The sequence below is a fragment of the Babylonia areolata genome, chromosome 25 (assembly GCF_041734735.1).
Source record: "Babylonia areolata isolate BAREFJ2019XMU chromosome 25, ASM4173473v1, whole genome shotgun sequence".
NCBI lineage: Eukaryota > Metazoa > Mollusca > Gastropoda > Neogastropoda > Buccinidae > Babylonia > Babylonia areolata.
Window position 1 is genome coordinate 26,521,977 of NC_134900.1, and position 20,502 is coordinate 26,542,478.

Consider the following 20,502-nt stretch of genomic DNA (forward strand, 5'->3'; position numbering starts at 1 on the left):
AGAGACCGGGAGAGAGCTTCATGAAAGTGAGAAGTATGCATTAACCCCCCCCCTACACACACACACACACACACCCCATTGATCTCTCCCCCCCCACACACACACACACACCCGCCCCACCCCCGGTGCCCCGTGTGTCTGGCACACAGAACATCGTGCAACGTACGTATCTTAATTTTAAACTTGACACGTATCTTAACCAAGAAGTATTTCATACCGAAGCGAACCCCCCGATAACAGAGTATGGCTTCCTACCTGGCGAGGTAAGAAACGGTCATACACGTAAAAGCCCACTCGTGTACATACGAGTGAACGTGGGAGTTGCAGCCCACGGCGAACGAAGAAGTAGAAGAAGAAGAAAAAGATCGAAGCGAAACTCGGAAGCTGTATGTAGTTCGCAATGTTTACACACACACACACACACACACACACACACACACACACACACACACACACACACACACAAACATATACATTCCTACAGTGGTCGGCGTGTGAACATAATAATCATACTCTCCGCTTTGCACGCACACACACACACACACACACACACACACACACACACACACACCTGCTGTTCAGAGCTCTCCATGTGGAGTTACCTTTCATGATATCACGTTTCATTGCCCTTGGTTTGCTCTCACGGTGCATCGGGCATCAAGAAGGGATTAAGTCCCTTTTCATCTTTGACATTTTCTCCTACTGTCGTCTTTTCTGGTTGGAGGTGCGGTGTGACTATCAGTATTTTTTGTTTGTTTGTTTGGGTGGTTTTTTTTGTAAAGCTTGATGTTTGAATGTGTTGCGTCTGTGACAGATTGGATGTCTTCGCTCAAAACATTTTTGTTTTGGTTTGGTTTGGTTTGGTTTGCTTGTGTGTGTGTGTGTGTGTGTGTGTGTGTGTGTGTGTGTGTGTGTGTGTGTGTGTGTGCAGAAACAGTTCGTGCGCGCGCCACAAACCCCAAATGACTGAATGAATGAATGAATGATTATGGATACTGACGTAGCGCCTGTCCTCGGTCCGAGACCAAACTCTGAGCGCTTTCCCTTACAAAGTTGGGGGGATCATTTTGCACAACAGTCTGCCTACCTGGGTATAGAGCCGACTGACGACTGCCATTTGGGCGCTCATCATTCGTTTCCTGCATCATTCGGTTAGATTTCAGGCACGTACACACTCTTACACACTCGGACAAACATGTAATATTTCACGTGTACGACCGTTTCGTTTATTTTACCCCCCGCCATGTAGGCAGCCATACTCCGCGGTCGGATCCACACAAGTGCAGAAGAAACGCCGTTCAGAGCACCACACTTGTATGAAGTCATGAGATTTTTTGGCCAGCCATTTTACAGGTTTTGTGGGGCCCCCCCATTGGTGTCAACAGGCGTCAGACCTCCTTCGAGGATTAAATCCCGTTTTCATTGTTGGGTGTTGCTCGTAGTGTCGTCTTTTCAGATGGGATATGGGATGTTAGTGTGGGTTTTGTGACGCTCCGTGCTCGGGTAATGCGTTGAATTTCTCCACTGTGAATGTCGTTGTGCGCTTGGCCCTGTGAAGGGAAAGGGGGCATGGGGAGGGAGGGGGGGGAGGGAGGGAGGGTGCGATGTGTGTGTGTTGTGTGTGTGTGTGTTGTGTTGTGTTGTGTGTGTGCTGTTGGCCCAAATGTAAATTTATGTCAATCTGCGATATAAACGTGTGTGTGTGTGTGTGTGTGTGTGTGTGTGTGTGTGGTTTAAACGTTTTTTGCTGTGACTGATCTTTGTCACTCTAAATCTATCTGTCTGTCTGTCTCTGTGTCTGTCTGTCTGTCTGTCTGTCTGTCTGTCTGTCTCTCTCTCTCTCTCTCTCTCTCTCTCTCTCTCTCTCTCTCTGTGGATATATTTTTCTGGTTTCCAGTCTGAACAGGATGACAATCCTCGCTTGTGGCACAATTTTCAATACATCCTTCGTGTCAGTTCTTGAAAGTTTCAGTTTCAGTTTCAGTTTCAGTCTCTCGGGGAGGCGTCAGTGCGTTCGGACAAATCCACATACGCTGCACCACATCTGCTAGGCAGATGCCTGACCAGCAGTATTAGCCAACGCGCTCAGTTGAGCCTTGAGTGCATGCTCAGATATCTGTGTACCTGTGAATTTTTCTCCTACAGGATTTTGCCAGAGTACAGCGCTCTCGTGTCCAACCATGTCAAACACCGGATGATTCGTTTATTTCATTCATTCTTTCTTTCCTTCATTCATCCATTCTCCATTCATTCGTTTATTTACACACACACACACACACACACACACACACACACATATATATATATATATATATATATATATATATATATATATATATGATAGTCAGTCGTGTCCGACTATGACCATCAGAACAGCAGAGTAGGCAACTGCTGTTCCGACTATTTGGGCTAGAATTTGATTATAGTGGAGAGTGTCTTGCCCAAGTTACATCCCCACTCTCTCGGCCAAGAGGGTTTTAGGACAGTCGGCGTTGGGATGGTTCCCAAAGGCCAACCAGCCCACAAGGCTGCAGCACTAAGAGCCAGTGCAATTTTGCCTCCTAGTTTGAGAATCATAGTCCATCACAAAAGACCAAGCTGTAAATGATTTCCCATTGATTGGAGAAACCATTGATAGTACAGCTCTCACTTTGCTGTTGGCCCAAATGTAAACTTATGTCAATCTGTGATATAAGCCGAGTGTTGGGGCAAAGGAATGCCAACAGCACGTGTACACATCACATAACACGTGACCAAATGACACATGCTTCAGGTCTGCTAAAATTGTCGTCGTCTCGTTTGAGAGACAACAAATGAATGCGTTTGTATTCTGCGACAGGTGTTATTCAACTTGTTGCCATGCCTTTCGCTGACGTGATTTTTACATGTGCATAGAGTTTCCGCGGAATTTCCTTTTGGATGAGGGGGGTCGGGAGGGTGTGTGTGTGTGTGTGTGTGTGTGTGTGTGTGTGTGTGTGTGTGTGTGTGTGTGTGTGTGTGTGTGCGTAGAGGGGGTCGGGGGGCAGGGTTCCTGAACTGCACACCCGCAAACTGCACACTTCACAGCATTTTATGTAAGGTTGTTTATCTCGCCATTGACTGTTCATTGCACCCAGTTGTGTTCTCGTTGTCATTGGACGTTCATTGGGGATTAAATCCCGACTGATTCCCCCCCTTTTTTTTCATTCAGGGTTCCCAGCTTGTCGTCATTTGTTTGATACGTCTGTGAAAGCTCCCTGCATGAATATGCTGCGAACGGTGTGGTGTCTCTCTTGATCTGATTTGGGAGGGTGTTTTACGATGGGAGATTGTGTGTGTGTGTGTGTGTGTGTGTGATCCCGGCGCTGTCCTCGTTTCTCTCCTTGTCCCTTATATTATTATTAATTCTGTCCCCCCCACCCAACCCCCCACCACCACCCCCACCCACTGTGTGTGTGTGTTTGTGTGTGTGTGTGTGTGCGAGCGCGCGCGTGCGTGTGTGTGTGTGTGTTTGTGTGTGTGGTTGTGTGTGTGTGTGATATTTTAACTTTCTGGTTGTGACTGTTACATTCTCTCTCCCTCTTCCTCCCCCCTCTCTCTCTCCCTCCCTCCCTCTCTCTCCTCTTTCAGTTTCTGTCTCTCCCCCACTCTCTCCCTCTCTCTCTCTCATCTCTCTCTCTCTATCTGTCTTTCTCTCTCTTTGTGTCACTGTTTGTTTGTTTTTTTGTTTGTTTTGTTTTTTGTCTCTCTCTGCCTCTGTCTGTCTGTCTCTCTCTCTCGCTCCCTCTTTCCGCTTCTCTCTCTCTCTCTTTCTCTCTCTCTCCCCACCCTCCTCTCTCTCCCTTCCCTCCTCTCTCTCCCTCTATCCCCCTCTCTCTAACTCTTTCTCTCTCACCTCTGTCTGCCCCTCTCTGTCTGTCTGTCTGTCTCTCTCTATCTTTATCTCTTTCTCTCTCTCGGTCTCTCGCTGTGTTATACTTGCACATTATACACGTGTTAAGTATTAAGTATAACAACATTTATGTGTGTATATGTTTGTGTGTCTCTTAGAACAACGGCGAATGTGTAAGTCGGCCAAAGTGCTAATGTCTTCACCGTTGGAAAATAAAGATTCATTCATTCAAAGATTCATTCATTCATTCATTCTCTCTCTCTCTCTCTCTCTCTCTCTCTCTCTCTCTCTCTCTCCCTCTCTCTCTCTCTCTCTCTCTCTCTCTCTCTCTCTCTGTTTCCGCTTGTCTCCAATGTCAAACACCGGATGGTTCATGTCATCTCTCTCCAGTTCCCTTTTCTCTCTCTCAGCCATTCTGTTCATGCAGCTACTGTGAAATGTTTCTTATTCAACGCATCTCTATTGTCCATGTGGGAACAGACAGATTTCTCGTCTCCGCAGTTCAGTGAACTCACTGTATCCAGCTGCCAGTGCACGAGGCATTGATTTGATGATCGTCGGATGCGTTTCTCGCTTTACTGTCTAAAAAAAAAGGGGGGGGGGGATAAAAAAAAGAAATAGAAACTAAAAAAAACTTCTGACACGACTGTCGGATTTGCGAAACTTGAATGACTGGATATGGTTTGGATGATCTCGCTGTTCACGACTGATTATCATACACATGTTTTCCGGTATCAAAAGTATCATGTTAAACAATATCACACAACAGTAACAAAAACCATGAACAGAATGCTTCATCTCATCCGAATGACTAGCGTCCAGACCACCACTCAAGGTCTAGTGGAGGGGGAGAAAATATCGGCGGCTGAGCCTTGATTCGAACCAGCGCGCTCAGATTCTCTCGCTTCCTAGGCGGACGCCATCACTTCAGTAAAAGGTTATAAAAAAAAAAAAATGCAATGTACAACTGACCTATCATGCTTATGCAGACCTCGTCTTGTAAGGTTGTGAATAAAATTATGATATTTTATCTTATTACATGTATGTATTTGAATTTTATTCTTAAATAGTTTCTGAGAATTTTTACGAAAGGTTTGAAACGGAATAGATGAAATGAAACTATTTGAATTTTATTCTTAAATAGTTTCATTTCATCTATTGCGTTTCAAACCTTTCGTAAAAATTCTCAGTCTGCGTGTGTGTATGGGCATAATAATACATGGGCGTCTGTGCCTACGTGAACTTCTGTGTGTGCGTGCACCTCTGTGTGTGTGTGTGTGTGTGTGTGTGTGTGTGTGTGTGTGAAATAATGTTTCATGCATGATTGCTTCAACAAGACAGTTCCATCGTGTTGTGTTCACTCGACTTCAATCCAGTATTTATTCGCTTGAGCGCTTCAGCGATGCATGTCATTGATAGACAAGACATTAAACGTCATTTACTCGGTCGCTTTTCTACTGATTGTGACCTTTTTTTTTTTTTGCTTTTCATAAGGCTCTCTTGCGATTGGCTGTGCGATACGAGAGAGAAAGAGGGGGCGGGGAGTGGGGTTCGGGAGTGTGAAAGGGGTGGGGTTTAGATAACGTTGGGGAGTCCTGTTATCTTCTTGTTAATGGAGGATGTGAAGTGTGGACAATCTGTACGGCACTTCATCACGTGCAAAAACGTTTTGAGCTCGGGTGAAATAAGAAAGGTTGTCAATGTGATGGGTTTGGGGTTGTTTTTTTTTTGTTGTTGTTGTGTGTGTGTGTGTGTGTGTGTGTGTGTGTGTTTGTGTATGTCTCTGTGTGTGTGTCTGTATATGTGTGTGTGTGTGTGTGTGTGATATGTCATCATTATCATCATTACTGCAATATTCTGTCATAACTCTTGTGCCCGAAACCGGACAAGCACAACTGGACTCCACCAACCTTGCTGCGGGTGGGGTTAGGGAGTGTGAAAGGGGTGGGGTTTAGATAACGTTGGGAGTCCGGTTATCTTCTTGTTGATGGAGGATGTGAAGTGTGGACAATCTGCACGGCACTTCATCACGTGCAAAAAAGTTCTGAGCTCGGGGGAAATAAGAAAGGTTGTCAATGTGATGTGTTTTTTGTTTTGTTGTTGTTGTTGTTTGTGTGTGTGTGTGTGTGTGTGTGTGTGTGTGTGTGTGTGTGTGTTATTATTATTATTAAACTGAGCTGACTCAACTCTTCTGATTGCCATCTGACCCTTCTGCATTTCGCATGCACGCACGCACACACGCACCGACACACACACACTCTCTCTCTCTCTCTCTCTCTCTCTCTCTCTCTCATTCATATGAGTGACTGACTTAGCATGCTTGTGAGGTGTGTGTGTGTGTGCCTGTCTGTCTGTGCCTGTGTCTGTGTTTGTGTGTGTGTATGTGTGTGTGTCTGTGTGTGTGTTTGTGTATGTCTGTGTGTGTGTGTGTGTGTGTGTGATATGTCATCATTATCATCATTACTGCAATATTCTGTCATAACTCTTGTGCCCGAAACTTGACAAGCACAACTGGACTCCACCAACCTTGCTGCGGGTGGGGTTAGGGAGTGTGAAAGGGGTGGGGTTTAGATAACGTTGGGAGTCCGGTTATCTTCTTGTCGATGGAGGATGTGAAGTGTCGACAATCTGCACGGCACTTCATCACGTGCAAAAATGTTCTGAGCTCGGGGGAAATAAGAAAGGTTGTCATTGTGTTTTTATATGTGTGTGTTTTTGGGGAGTTGTTTTTTTTTTATAACATTTTTTTTTATATTAAACTGAGCTGACTGAACTCTTCAGATTGCCATCTGACCCTTCTGCATTTCGCATGTACGCACGCGCACACACACACACACACACACACACACACACATTCATATGAGTGACTGACTTAGCATGCTTGTGTGGTGTGTGTGTGTGTGTGTGTGTGTGTGTGTGTGTGTATGTCTGTGTGTGTGTGTGTGTGTGTGTCTCTGTGTGTGTTTGTGTATGTCTGTGTGTGTGTGTGTGTGTGTGTGTGTGTGTGTGTTATGTCATCATTATCATCATTGCTGCAATATTCTGTCATAACTCTTGTGCCCAAAACCTGACAAGCACAACTGGACTCCACCAGCCTTGTTGCGTTGCCCCCCCCCCTCCACCCCCATCCCCCCCACCAGCACCCCCACCCTCCCCCCAAAAAACAAAAACCCGCTGTATCCGGTTACATCGTTACATCATTTACCACAACATTGGCCGATCCTAATTTCCTCCATGTCATTTTGCGGTTTGGTGCCACAGAGTTGACAAAAGGGGGTAAGGAGTGGAGGGGGGGGGGGTTGTTCGGTTATTGATTGATTGATTGATGTGGATACTTCTATAGCGCCTATCCTCGGTCAGAGACCAAGCTCTAAGCGCTTTACATACACGGGGACATTTGCACCACAGGCTGCCTACCTGGGTAGAGCCGACTGACGGCTGCCACTGGGCGCTCATCATTCGTTTCCTGTGTCATTTAATCAGATTTCAGACGCACACGCATACACACTCAAATAGACATGTAACATTTTACGTGTATGACCGTTTGTTTGTTTTTTATTTGCCCCGCCATGTAGGCAGCCATACTCCGTTGTTAAGGGGATAAGGGGTATCTAAACTTGGATGAAAAAGCACGGAGAAGTACGCTTTCAGTTTCAGTTTCTCAAGGAGGCGTCACTGCGTTCGGACAAATCCTTATACGCTACAACACATCTGCTTGGCAGACTGCTGACAGCAACATGATCAACGCGCATGTCAGGCCTTGAGTGCATGCTTATATATATATATACATATATATATATATATATATTTGTGTACCTATCTGAGTGGATTTTTTTTTTTTTTTTTTTTTTTTTTTAACATGATTTTGCCAGAGGACACACACTCTCGTTGCCATGGGTTCTTTTTCAGTGGGCCAAGTGCGTGGTGGACACAGGACCTCGGGTTTATCGTCTCATCCGAAAGACTTGACGCTCAACTAGTTTGCCATTTTCCAGTCAAGCTTGGGAGAAAGGGCGAGAGCGGGATTCGAACCCACACCCTCACGGACTCTCTGTTTTGGCAGCTGAGCGTCTAAACCACTCTGCCACCTTCCTCCATGAGGAGTACATTCCTGGTAACCCTTTCACCGCCAGTCAAATTAGAGTGCAAAATTCCCTTGTGGTATGAACACAGAAAGACAGTGGCTAGGAATACCTGAGATGTATAGAAAATATGGCCTATCCTACCACCAAACATTAAGAGCAGTAGGATAACATGGATAACAGACCAGTGAATGGTCCAGCTTTCAGTGACATGGGTCCTCTACCACGCCTGTTGCATAAATGCGAGCATGGCGCTGAAAGGGTTAAAGTCGGCAGAAGACATAACGAGAGCGTACATTGGAACCCTTGTTTTCTTTCTTTTTTCTTTTTTGACTCACTTGTGTAAACAAAGTGAGTCTATGTTTTAACCCGGTGTTTGGTTGTCTGTGTGTGTGTGTGTGTGTCCGTGTGTCTGTGTGTCCGTGGTAAACTTTAACATTGACATTTTCTCTGCAAATACTTTGTCAGTCGACACCAAATTTGGCATAAAAATAGGAAACATTCAGTTCTTTCCAGTCATCTTGTTTAAAACAATATTGCACCTCTGGGATGGGCACAAAAAAATAAAAAAGAAGCCTAATTATATGCAAACTGCATTTACTGTTATATTTATATTTTTTGTATTCTCTAAACTTGGCACTTTGACCTCTTATTCTGACACAACAACAAGAGGAGTCATTATTATCATTTTTTGTTCAAACAGGAACTTCTTTTGCTAAGCATAGAATTTTTATTTTGCAAACGTTTTGGTGCAGATAGTAAAAAAGGGAAATTACTCTGTAATTAATGCTAGGGGACTTAATTTATCACAAGTGAGTCTTGAAGGCCTTGCCTCTCTTGTTCTTTTTTAATCAGAAATCGGCAGAATTTCTAGTGCCTCCAGATTTCCCCAACTGACCACCCACCACCTCCTCCTCTTCCCATGGGAAAATTGTGATTCGCAAGTGACAGGCTTACGATAGATCCTTTCATCTCCGTCGTCACTATCACCGCCATCATCATCGTAGCTGTCGTCGTTGTCGTTGTTGTTGTCATCATCACAGCGCCTACAGAAGTGACAAGCAGAAAAAGGGGTTCTTGTGTCCTTCGCCTTTTGACGTTACGTGGTGCGAAACTGTATCAAGTTACGTCTTTTCTCCAGACGACAAATTGTCAGACTGCAGCAATTTACTGCAGGCTTTTGATCTTTCGTATCAGTGTTGAGTTTGGGGGGGAAAAGAGATGGTGGGAAGATGTGAGAATGAATGAAAGCCAGTATGCAGTTTTGTTTCAAAAAGGGTTTTTGGCTTGTAGAATGGAGAATTACGACCGCGTGGACTTTTGTTGTTGTTGTTGTTGTTTGGTTGGTTGGTTGGTTTAGTCGCTGGCATTGCTCCGACATTTTTTATTTCCTCAGTTCAGCAAAAGTACGGAGGGGGAATTTTGATTAATGTTCCGTCACACGTATTGCTGGTCGTAGACATTTTTGTTGAATAATTATCATTTGAATGTTATCGTTTCTTTTTCTTCTTCTTCTTCTTCTTCTTCTTTCATGGGCTGCAACTCTCACGTTCACTCGGTATGTACACGAGTGGGCTTTTACGTGTATGACCGTTTTTTATGTAGGCATAGTCCGTTTTCAGGGGTGATTGTTATTGTTTAAAAGGTAGGAGAGGAGGGTGGGGGGCGGTAGTTGAATAGTGAAATATTCTCTGCAGTAATATAGAAAATTTATTTTGATGAATGACCCCGGGTTCTCTCTCTCTCTCTCTCTCTCTCTCTCTCTCTCTCTCTCTCCCTCACTCACTCACTTCCCCCCCCCCCCTTACATTACACTTTAGGTGATGTTCATTTTCCAGTGTATTGTTATTGTTATTATTATTGTTGTTGTTGTCAGTGGTAGTTGTAGTAATAGTAGTTTGTCTTCGGTTTGTTTGTTTTTTTCTTGTTTAGTTTAGTTTTGTCTTTCACTTCAACTTTCTTTTCATTATCAAATAATGTGTGTAATTTCGCCATTGCGTATGTGTATTGCTTGTTGCACAAGAACGAGCACGATATAAGCTCAGGCTTGTTGTTGCTTAAGTTTTCTTAATTGAACGCCGTGTTTCACCTTGTTTCTTGATATTAAAAAAAACAAATGTTTGAACCAATAGTGAGCTGTGGGAAATAGAGTGGCTGGAAGGTGGAATCAGAGGTTAATATTTGAACTAGGAGTATGACGGGCGCAATAGCCGAGTGGTTAAAGCGTTGGACTGTTAATCTGAGGGTCCCGGGTTCGAATCACGGTGACGGCGCCTGGTGGGTAAAGGGTGGAGATTTTTACGATCTCCCAGGTCAACATATGTGCAGATCTGCTAGTGCCTGAACGCACTTCGTGTGTATATGCAAGCAGAAGATCAAATACGCACGTTAAAGATCCTGTAATCCATGTCAGCGTTCGGTGGGTTATGGAAACAAGAACATACCCAGCATGCACACCCCCGAAAACGGAGTATGACTGCCTACATGGCGGGGTAAAAATGGTCATACACGTAAAAGCCCACTCGTGTGCATACGACACAGCGCTTATCCCTCGCTCGGAGACCAAGCCCCAAGCGCTTTACAAACACGGGGTCATTTTCACAGCTTGCTGCCGACCTGGGCAGAGCCGGCTGACGGCTGCCATTGTTTTGTATTTGTATTTGTATTTCTTTTTATCACAACAGATTTCTCTGTGTGGAATTCGGGCTGCTCTCCCCAGGGAGAGCGTGTTGCTACACTACAGCGCCGCCCATTTATTTTTGGGTTTTTTTTCTGTGTGCATTTTTTTGTTGTTGTTTTTTTTTTTTCCTATCGAAGTTGATTTTTCTACAGAATTTTGCCAGGAACAACCCTTTTGTTGCCGTGGGTTCTTTGACGTGCGCTAAGTGCATGCTAGCACACGGGACCTCGGTTTATCGTCTCATCCGAATGACTAAGCGTTCAGACCACCACTCAAGGTCTATTGGAGGGGGAGAATATATCGACGGCTAAGCCGTGATTCGAAACCAGCGCGTTCGGATTCTCTCGCTTCCTAGGCGGCGCGTTACCTCTAGGCCATCACTCCACATTAGGCGCTGAAAGCAAAAGTATTCACTCCAGAATTTTATTTTCCCCAAAACACAGATGACGTTGCAACTGGTCTGGGTGCTACATTTCAGCTTGATGGTTTAAAAAGGTCGTGGGTACGCATTGTTGTCTGTGACAGACAGACAAACAGACCGATTCAATGTCTCTTGTATAGGGTTGTGTAAAATCATTGACCAGCAAATCCCGAATCAGTGTCCCCTTATTCAGGGATGCATAAAAAAAATCGAAAGGCTAAAACATTGTCCATCTTTTGAGGTTTGCTTGTTTTGTTGTGAATGACAATATACTGACTAAGAGTTGTTTTTTGTTGTTGTTTTTTTTTTTCATTTCATTTATTCATTTGTTTATTGTCTCTTTATTGTACGTTTATGTGTATTTGCTCGTGCTTTCTTTTTTTCTTTTTTTTTTCTTTTTTTTCATTTCATTTATTTATTTTTTTATTGTCTGTTTATTGTACGTTTATGTGTATTTGCTCGTGCTTTCTTATCTGTGAAACTGCATGTTTGTTGCATATCTGTTATGCATGTGTGTGCGTGTGTATGTGTGAACGTGTGTCTGCATGTTTTACATTTATTTGCTTATTTATCATCATTTGTGTGTGTGTGTGTGTGTGTGTGTGTGTGTGTGTGTGTGTGTGTGTGTGTGTGTGTGTGTGTGTGTTACACGACAAATCAATTAAGTCTTGAAAATCTTTACACTCCTGTTCACCACCATCAATTCTCATCCCCTTGTTCCTCTCCACTCCTCCCCTCTCTCTCCTCTACTCTCCTCTTCTCCTCTACTCTCCATTCTGGTTTAATGTGTCCTTTGTGCTGGGAATCCAGAGAGTATGAAGTCCTTTTTGTTTTGAAATGTCCTGTCTTTAATGACCTACGAATCCAGCTCATTCCTAAAAAAAAATTAAAAAAAATTATGTATATCCATGTACGTTTCGACTGTGTTTACTGATGTCATCGGTGGATGAAAACACTATACATAGTTTTGCTTTGTTTCTCTCTAAAGCATTTCATTTAAGAGAGACACTTATATCCTAGTTTTATTGGAGCTTGTTATGGAGTATGCTGCACTGTTTGCATTAACAATTACAATGACACATACAAAACAAAATTGTGTTGTTGCCCCCTGTTCATATGGGTGCTATGGCCTTGACTGAATAAACCATCTTGAATCTTGAATCTTGAATCCTCATCTCTCTCTCCCTTCCTTTCGTTTCCCTTCTTTGCACACAGCGAGTCGGGAGGCGGCTCTCATCTACTCCCTGACGTCTGCGGGGGTCACCTACGCCATCACGCAGTCGTGCAGCCGCGGCAACCTCTCCCAGTGCGGCTGCGACAAGGGGAAGCGGGACGGCCGGCTGGCCCCGGAGGGCTTCCGGTGGGGCGGCTGCAGTGCCGACATCAAGTTCGGGCTCCAGCTGGCCCGCAAGTTCATGGACGCCCGCGAGATCGCCGAGACGGCGCGGTCCTTGATGAACCTGCACAACAACCGGGCTGGGAGAAAGGTGAGGGGGGGGGGGGGTGTTGTGTTCTCTCGCGTTGTGTTTCTCTCTGTGTCTGTGTCTGTGTGTCTCTCTCTGTCTCTGTTTTTCTGTGTCTGTGTCTGTCTCTGTCTCTGTTTCTCTCTGTCTCTGTCTGTCTCTCTGTGTGTGTCTCTCTCTGTGTCTCTGTTTCTCTGTCTCTCTCTCTGTCTCGTCTTTCTGTCTCTCTCTGTCTGTCTGTCTCTGTCTCTGTCTGTGTGTGTCTCTCTCTGTCTGTCTGCCAGTTGTCTGTCTCTCTCTCTCTCTCTCTCTCTCTCTGTTGGTGGTGTTACGTGTGTTGTTTGGCTGTTGGCTGTTTGTTTGTTGGTTGGGGAAGAGTTGATGCTGGTGTTGTGTTGATTGTGTGTGTGTGTGTGTGTGTGTGTGTGTGTGTGTGTGTGTGTGTGTGTGTGTGTGTTGTTTGTTTGGCGTTGTTTTGTCTGTTGATGGTGCGTGTGTTGTTTGTTTATGTTGTTTGTCTTGACAGTGTGTGTGTTGTTTGTTGATGTTGTTTGTCTGTTGACAGTGTGTGTGTTGTTTGTTGATGTTGTCTGTTGACAGTGTGTGTGTTGTTTGTTGATGTTGTTTGTCTGTTGACGGTGTGTGTGTTGTTTGTTGATGTTGTTTGTCTGTTGACAGTGTGTGTGTTGTTTGTTGATGTTGTCTGTTGACAGTGTGTGTATTGTTTGTTGATGTTGTCTGTTGACAGTGTGTGTATTGTTTGTTGATGTTGTCTGTTGACAGTGTGTGTATTGTTTGCTTATGTTGTTTGTCTGTTGACAGTGTGTGTGTTGTTTGTTGATGTTGTTTGCCTGTTGACAGTGTGTGTGTTGTTTGTTGATGTTGTTTGTCTGTTGACAGTGTGTGTGTTGTTTGTTGATGTTGTTTGTTGACAGTGTGTGTATTGTTTGTTGATGTTGTTTGTCTGTTGACAGTGTGTGTGTTGTTTGTTGATGTTGTTTGTCTGTTGACAGTGTGTGTGTTGTTTGTTGATGTTGTTTGTCTGTTGACAGTGTGTGTGTTGTTTGTTGATGTTGTTTGTCTGTTGACAGTGTGTGTGTTGTTTGTTGATGTTGTCTGTTGACAGTGTGTGTATTGTTTGTTGATGTTGTTTGTCTGTTGACAGTGTGTGTATTGTTTGTTGATGTTGTTTGTCTGTTGACAGTGTGTGTATTGTTTGTTGATGTTGTCTGTTGACAGTGTGTGTGTTGTTTGTTGATGTTGTTTGTCTGTTGACAGTGTGTGTATTGTTTGTTGATGTTGTCTGTTGACAGTGTGTGTATTGTTTGTTGATGTTGTCTGTTGACAGTGTGTGTATTGTTTGTTGATGTTGTTTGTCTGTTGACAGTGTGTGTGTTGTTTGTTGATGTTGTCTGTTGACAGTGTGTGTGTTGTTTGTTGATGTTGTCTGTTGACAGTGTGTGTGTTGTTTGTTGATGTTGTCTGTTGACAGTGTGTGTGTTGTTTGTTGATGCTGTTTGTCTGTCACATCAGTTGAAGCAGAGCTTTTCCCTTCCCATGGATAGTATTGTGTAACAACCGTTCTCCGCCTTTCCAGCTGGTTGTTTCGATGAAGGTCACTTCAGTGGATCCAAGCGTCGGCAGATCCCGGAAGAGATACCAGATCCAACAGTTGATAACTCACCCTCACAGTGATCGATATCGATGGTAAAACCTTACGGAGACCTAAAAACCGGACCATGGTGGAGGATTGAAGGTAAACGTTAAGTCACCGTAACGTGACTGGACCGCGGTGGAAAAACTTTGAGGTCAAAGGTCAAGGTTACGTTATTGGGTCAAGTTGATTTTCACAGGTCATTGTGATCCTGTGGGTTGATCAAAGGTGAACGTCGCCCTGTTTAGATCAGTGGCGTGTTACAGCTCATTGCAATCGATTGACAGGACGCTTTGATTTCTAGGTATGTCACGGTGGCTCAGACTGGTCGTGATTTAGACTCTAATGTAGGTCACCGTGACTGACTCTGTCGACGAAGACGTATGACATCTGCTGATCATAAAATCAGTCTACCCTCTGTTGGCCAGCGTTCGGCTTATATCACAGATTGACATAAGCTTACAGTTGGGCCAAGAGCGAAGTGAGAGCTGTATGATCAATGGTTTCTCCACTGCAATGTGAAGTCTTTTCTAGCTTAGTCTTTTGTGAAGGACTATGACTCTGAAATTTGGAGGAAATATAGCACTGGTTCTTAGTGCTGCAGACTTGAGGGCTAGCTGGCCTTTGGTAACCATCCCAACGCCGACTGTCCTAAAAACCCTCGTGGCCGGGAGAGCGGGGATGTAACTTGGGCAAGACACTCTCCACTATGATCAAATTCTAGCCCAGGTAGTCTGGAGAGCAGATGCCTCCTCTGCTGTTCTGAGGGTCATGGTCGGACACGACTATCTGCCCTCTGTTGACCAGGGACGTACAGAAAGTACATGGAGAGCCGCGTCATTGACCGCTTGGGGACCGTACAGCCGAGTGGATTGAACGTCAGAGTCGCTGACGTCTAGCGCCTGGGCCCTTCTGCCTTGATCTCTCTGTCCTTATTCTTTCTTTACCTCCTATCCCTCTTTTTAGAAGCAATATATGTGTGTATGCATTTTTTTTTTGGTGTGTGTGTGTGTGTGTGTGTGTGTGTGTGTGCGTGCGTGTGTGTGTGTGTGTGTGTGTGTGGGTGTGTGTGTGAGTGAGTATGTATTGCACTGAATGGTGATCAGCAAGTGTTTAGTGTGCATGGCCCATTAAAACAGAAAGTAGTGAGATGTCATCACCCTTTCCTCACATAGGCTTTCCTATTCACACTGTCCTCTTCTCTTCACTTGACAACGGGCCTATGGTCCGAAACGTCGTGTAAAAACAAAGAGGATTCAACTACCACCCAAAAGGTTTTTATAAACTTTAGTTTTTTGCCCTCTGTTGACGTTTAGACCTGTAGACCAAGCGATCTATGGACGCTATAACGTCATCTGTGGATGTGTAACCATCGTTGAGCGCATTACGCTGGTGGTGGTGGAAATGGTTATATGTTGTATTTGCCAAGTTATAGATGCATCTCAGGAAATAACGCTGGTGCGTCTGGTCTATGTTACTATCATACAGAGGTTGGGTACTAGAACCATGTCCAAGGTATGACAGCATTTTGTGTGTGTGTGTGTGTGTGTGTGTGTGTGTGCTTTTGGTAAATAAGTATGCTCTTTAAAAAAAAAAAAAAAAAAAAAGTTTGTTGGCTTCAGCAGTGGAATCGGGTCTGCTTTCTGCGTAACATTCTGCTTGCTTGCTTTTTTTTTTTACGTTTTTGTGTGTTTTTTTCTTCTTTTTTCCTTCTGTTTTTTTTTTTTTTTCCCGAGCAGTCAGAATCGCCCGCGACAGGCGTGGTGGGTAAGTCAGGGCAGAACCCCATTTTCCTTTGTCAGCGGTACTAAGTGGGATGAGGGGATCTTGTCACAAGAGACGACAGCTCTTCCCTACCCCCCCCCCCTTACCCCCCCTCATCCACACACCCTCTCTTTATCTGTGTGTGTGTGTGTGTATGTGTGCGTGCGTGTGTGTGTGTGTGTGTCTCTCTCTCTCTCTCTCTCATCTCCTCACTGATCCTTTCCTCTATCATCATCCTCACCCCCATCACTCCCCCCCAGTCCCCCCTCGCCGCCCACCCTACCCCCCCCCCCCCCCCCACACACACACACACACACACACTCCGTTCACTTCACCTGTTCACGACTCGAGGACAAGCAGCGTCTGCAGGTCTTACACTACAGAATTGCTCGACTTCTTCTTTCAACATTTTTTTTTTTTTTTGCGTGCGGGGGGGTCACCCCCAAGCCTTCTCTGCCCCCACCCTAGCCCCCACCCCACCCACCACCCCGCCCAAACTTTCTTTGGCTAGTGTCGCTGGTTATTTGTTTCCAAGTCTCGGGTTACTTTTTTTCACCGCAGGCAGTTTTTTTGGCTCGTCTCGTCATCCCCCGCGAACCTTGTCATCTCGGCAGTCTTCCTGGTTGTCATCCAGCCCCCCCCCTCCCCCCACCCCCCCCCCCCTTCAGCACCCCCCTATCCTCCCCCATTTTCCCCCCCCCCCCCCCCACCCCCCTGACGCTCGCTCCCTCCGCACGGCTTTGTGTGTGTGTGTGTGTGTGTGTGTGTGTGTGGCCTGCTGATCGCTGTACGGGATGGCAGCGGATAGAGTAACGGTTCTTGCCTCGTCCCGCCGAGTGGCGGCCCTTTGATGGCGCTGAGGGCCCAGGGAGCGGGTGGCGCCAGTCGTATTTATTAAAGTGTTGTTTTTTTTCTTCTTCTTGTTTTGTTTAGTTTTTGAAGGGAAAATGGAATGTCGTCCCTGTGTTACTTTAGGAAGAGCTGAAGAAGAAGGGAGATAGAACAATGATGATGATGATTATTGATGAAAAGGTAAGCAGGCAGTTAAAAGGTCAAAACAATCGATTACTTGGCATGGATTTTGACGATTTACACCCGTTGATATAAACTACAATGAAATCAGTATCATAAATCATTGAGAAATAGATATTTGCATAAATTGAATATTACACCCCCCCCCCACCCCCCCATTGTAACCTTAACCTTTTGCCAGGATCACTCATGAAGGTGTGAGTTTGAAGAGGTCTTTGATCAAACGTTGTCAATCACAAGTCATCGACTTGATGTTGATGTTTTCAGCGACTGAAGGATACGATAATACGAGTGCCCAAAGACGGATAGCACAGTCAGGTATATAAAAAGTAATGCCGGATATCCCGCTTCGCTTTCTGATTTACCATGTCGCTGATGTTTGCCAGGGTTACTTACACTGCATGGGTCCGCTTTTGTTCATTCTCACGTTGTCTTTTCTGGAGTATACTTCCACCCAGAGAACGATAATTTCCACCTCAAGTTCAAAAAGGTGTGGCAAGGTTCTAGCTCCTTCCCTTTGGGCTCCAGTATATGGTCATGATATCAAGACGAGTGAGCCAAAGACTGCTCAAGTCATCAAGCTAACCTGAACATGTGGTCTGGAGGAGAAAAGAGAAACACCCATGGGTGCTGGGGAGGACCCAGAGAAGCACTGTCCTCATCCACCCTTGGAACAATCCTGCACCACCCTTGGAGGCCTGCGCTGTGTGCAGGCACGCACAGGACACTCCATTAAGAATTCAAGTGACATAACTGCTCTCCGAACAGAGGCAAAAGAGACCACAGGATGTAACTCGCGACAGCCTTAAAAGAAGTATTCCCATGGGTGTACCAGCCAGTATTTCATGACTGCAGAGCCCACCGGGAAAAGACACCACCCTCCAGCTGCTGAGCAATCCCTACAGACCAAACCGCCCCTGCCCGCAGACAGATGAAGACAGTGCCACTCCAGACACAGCCATACGGTCTTATGTGCCCTCAAGAGAGAATCCCAAGCTCCCTTTGGGCTCCAGTATGGTCATGATATCAAGACAAGTGAGCCAAAAACTGCTCAAGTCATCAAGCTAACCTGAACATGTGGTCTGAGACGCACCACTGTATGTATTGAGACGTCTTGCTACAGCACATAATATTCTCGAGGCTGTGTCCGCTTTGTACTGGCCAACGTCTTGTCGTGGCGTTGACGTATTTTGTATTTGTATTTGTATTTCTTTTTATCACAACAGATTTCTCTGTGTGAAATTCGGGCTGCTCTCCCCAGGGAGAACGCGTCGCCATACTACAGCGCCACCCATTTTTTTTCTCTTTTTTTTGTATTTTTTCCTGTGTGCAGTTTTATTTGTTTTCTCTATTGAAGTGGATTTTTCTACAGAATTTTGCCAGGAACAAGCCTTTTGTTGCCGTGGGTTCTTTTACGTGCGCTAAGTGCATGCTGCACACGGGACCTCGGTTTATCGTCTCATCCGAATGACTAGCGTCCAGACCACCACTCAAGGTCTAGTGGAGGGGGAGAAAATTTCGGGGGCTGTGCCGTGATTCGATCCAGCGCGCACAGATTCTCTCGCTTCCTAGGCGGACGCGTTACCTCTAGGCCATCACTCCTCTGTGGAATACAAGAACTTGTGGAAGACTCCACCCTCCTGCGATAGTTTTCTCTGTTCTCAGTCTTCTTCTTTGTTCGTGGGCTGCGACTCCCACGTTCACGTTCACGTTCACGTGGATGACCCGTTCTTACCCCCGCCATGTAGGCAGTCATATTCCGTTTTCGGGAGGGGCTGGGCTGCTGTCGGTTACCTTTCTGCTGGCTTTCTTCGGTGGGTCCTTCACAGCCTTTAGCTGACCATCTCTCTGCTCGGAATGACCGGCAATGTGTAGGGGGTGGACCAGTGTGGGTGATGACCCGAGCTTTTCTGTTGTATACAGAATCACTTCTTTCTTTGAGATCTGCATTTCGACACAAAATCTGATCACATCAACCTACCACAAACAGAATCGTTTCAAGGATTGTGCCACAGTCTGCGTGTTCGTAACAGCCTTTAATGGAAACAAGTGACATCCATGTCCTTAATTCTTCGCTTGAGTCACAGTCTTAATAATTATGGGCTCTAGTTTAACCGTCTTTTGAATACATCTCTCTCTCGAAGCTAAGAAGCGGAGAGGCTCGCTTTCGTATGCACGAGCAGTGTTCTCACAGCTATCAGAGATTCACTGTGTGTGTTTCTGGCAGGTTTTACTGCTTGTACTTGAAGGGGGGCCCTTTGTGGAATCGACAGTGGTTAAAGTCACCCCAAAAAACAAGGCTCACAAAAAAAAATATAGAACAACCGCTGCCTTGTTTCTGTGGAACTTACACGTCTCTTCCGTTGATATTTACATCTGTTAGAGGCTGAAGACAAACTACTTGTTCACTCGTTTCCATTCTCTCGGTAACTAAAAGCGAGGAAACGCCACACAGAGACATGGGGAGAAGCATGCTTGACACAGGTTCCTTTGTCGTAATGCTTCCTTTTCGTTTCATTTTACATTTGGAAGACAGGGGAAGAGAAAGGGGAGAGGAGGGAGGGAAGTTGAAAAGAGTGAGAGGATATTTCGCGTAACCGTGAATCAAATGATTATGCTATTTCAAACAGATCACTATGCCACGTTCAGAAATATATTGAAAATTTAGGTTGTTAGCGTGCGTATTTACTGCAAAGACCGTATCTGTATATTATGGTCTTTGTTTACTGTGACAAGAGGTCTGTGTCTGTGTGTGTGTGTGTGTGTGTGTGTGTGTGTGTGTGTGTGTGTGTGTGTGCGTGTGTGTGTGTATGTGTGTGTGTGTGTGTGTGTGTGTGTGTGTGTGTGTGTGTTTGAAGCCTTCGAAATGTGAACGTTTACTTTAAATCTCTTAATGAAAATATTTCCTAGCACATTAATTAACAACCCACACTCTTTGAAACCCCCCTCCCCAAAGAAGAGTAAATATATAAATTTTAAAAAAAGAAGAAAAAAAAATGGAATCTGTCGACTCTCATATTGCAAAAGTCTCACTTCTCTCCCTCTCATCTTATACAGAGACAGAATTTCCCGCAGAACGATAATTCCAAACGAAGTCTATTTCGCAAAGACCGGTGACTGTCGCTATAAAGCACAACATCGTGTCGTAATGGGTGTTTCTTTCTTTCTTTCTTCCTTTCTTCACCCTCGTCTTGGACGAACGGTTGATTCTCATCTTGCTCCGATCCACTCCTCTCTCTATTCTTATACAGAGACAGAATCTCCTGTGGTTCGTCCGTCGGGGTCGACGAGGACCATCTAGTCATCCTGGGGGGTGGGTGGGTTGGGCTCTGTGGGTGCGCAGATGAATAGTCAGGCCAATCCGCGCCCGGAAGGTTCTGACGCAGTGTGGACAGGGGATGGTGGCGGCTGTCGGGGACTTGCTGGCACTGCTTTTCCTGGCCTGTCTGCGTTGCTCTGTGCAGCGATTCTGTTGGCCTCACAGCATTTGGCGCCTTTGTGGACAGCTGAACGCCGCTTTGGTCTGTCCATTGCA

General features: G+C 45.2%; 1 protein-coding gene across 1 annotated transcript in view; it reads left to right on the plus strand.

Annotated features, from left to right (window-relative positions):
* LOC143299802 (protein Wnt-7b-like) overlaps window positions 1-20,502 on the plus strand; it is a 107,189-nt gene that overhangs the window by 64,303 nt on the left and 22,384 nt on the right. The window contains exon 3 of the mRNA XM_076613248.1: window positions 12,270-12,541. Within this exon, the coding sequence (XP_076469363.1) occupies window positions 12,270-12,541 (272 nt within the window). The remainder of the gene's footprint in view (window positions 1-12,269; window positions 12,542-20,502) is intronic.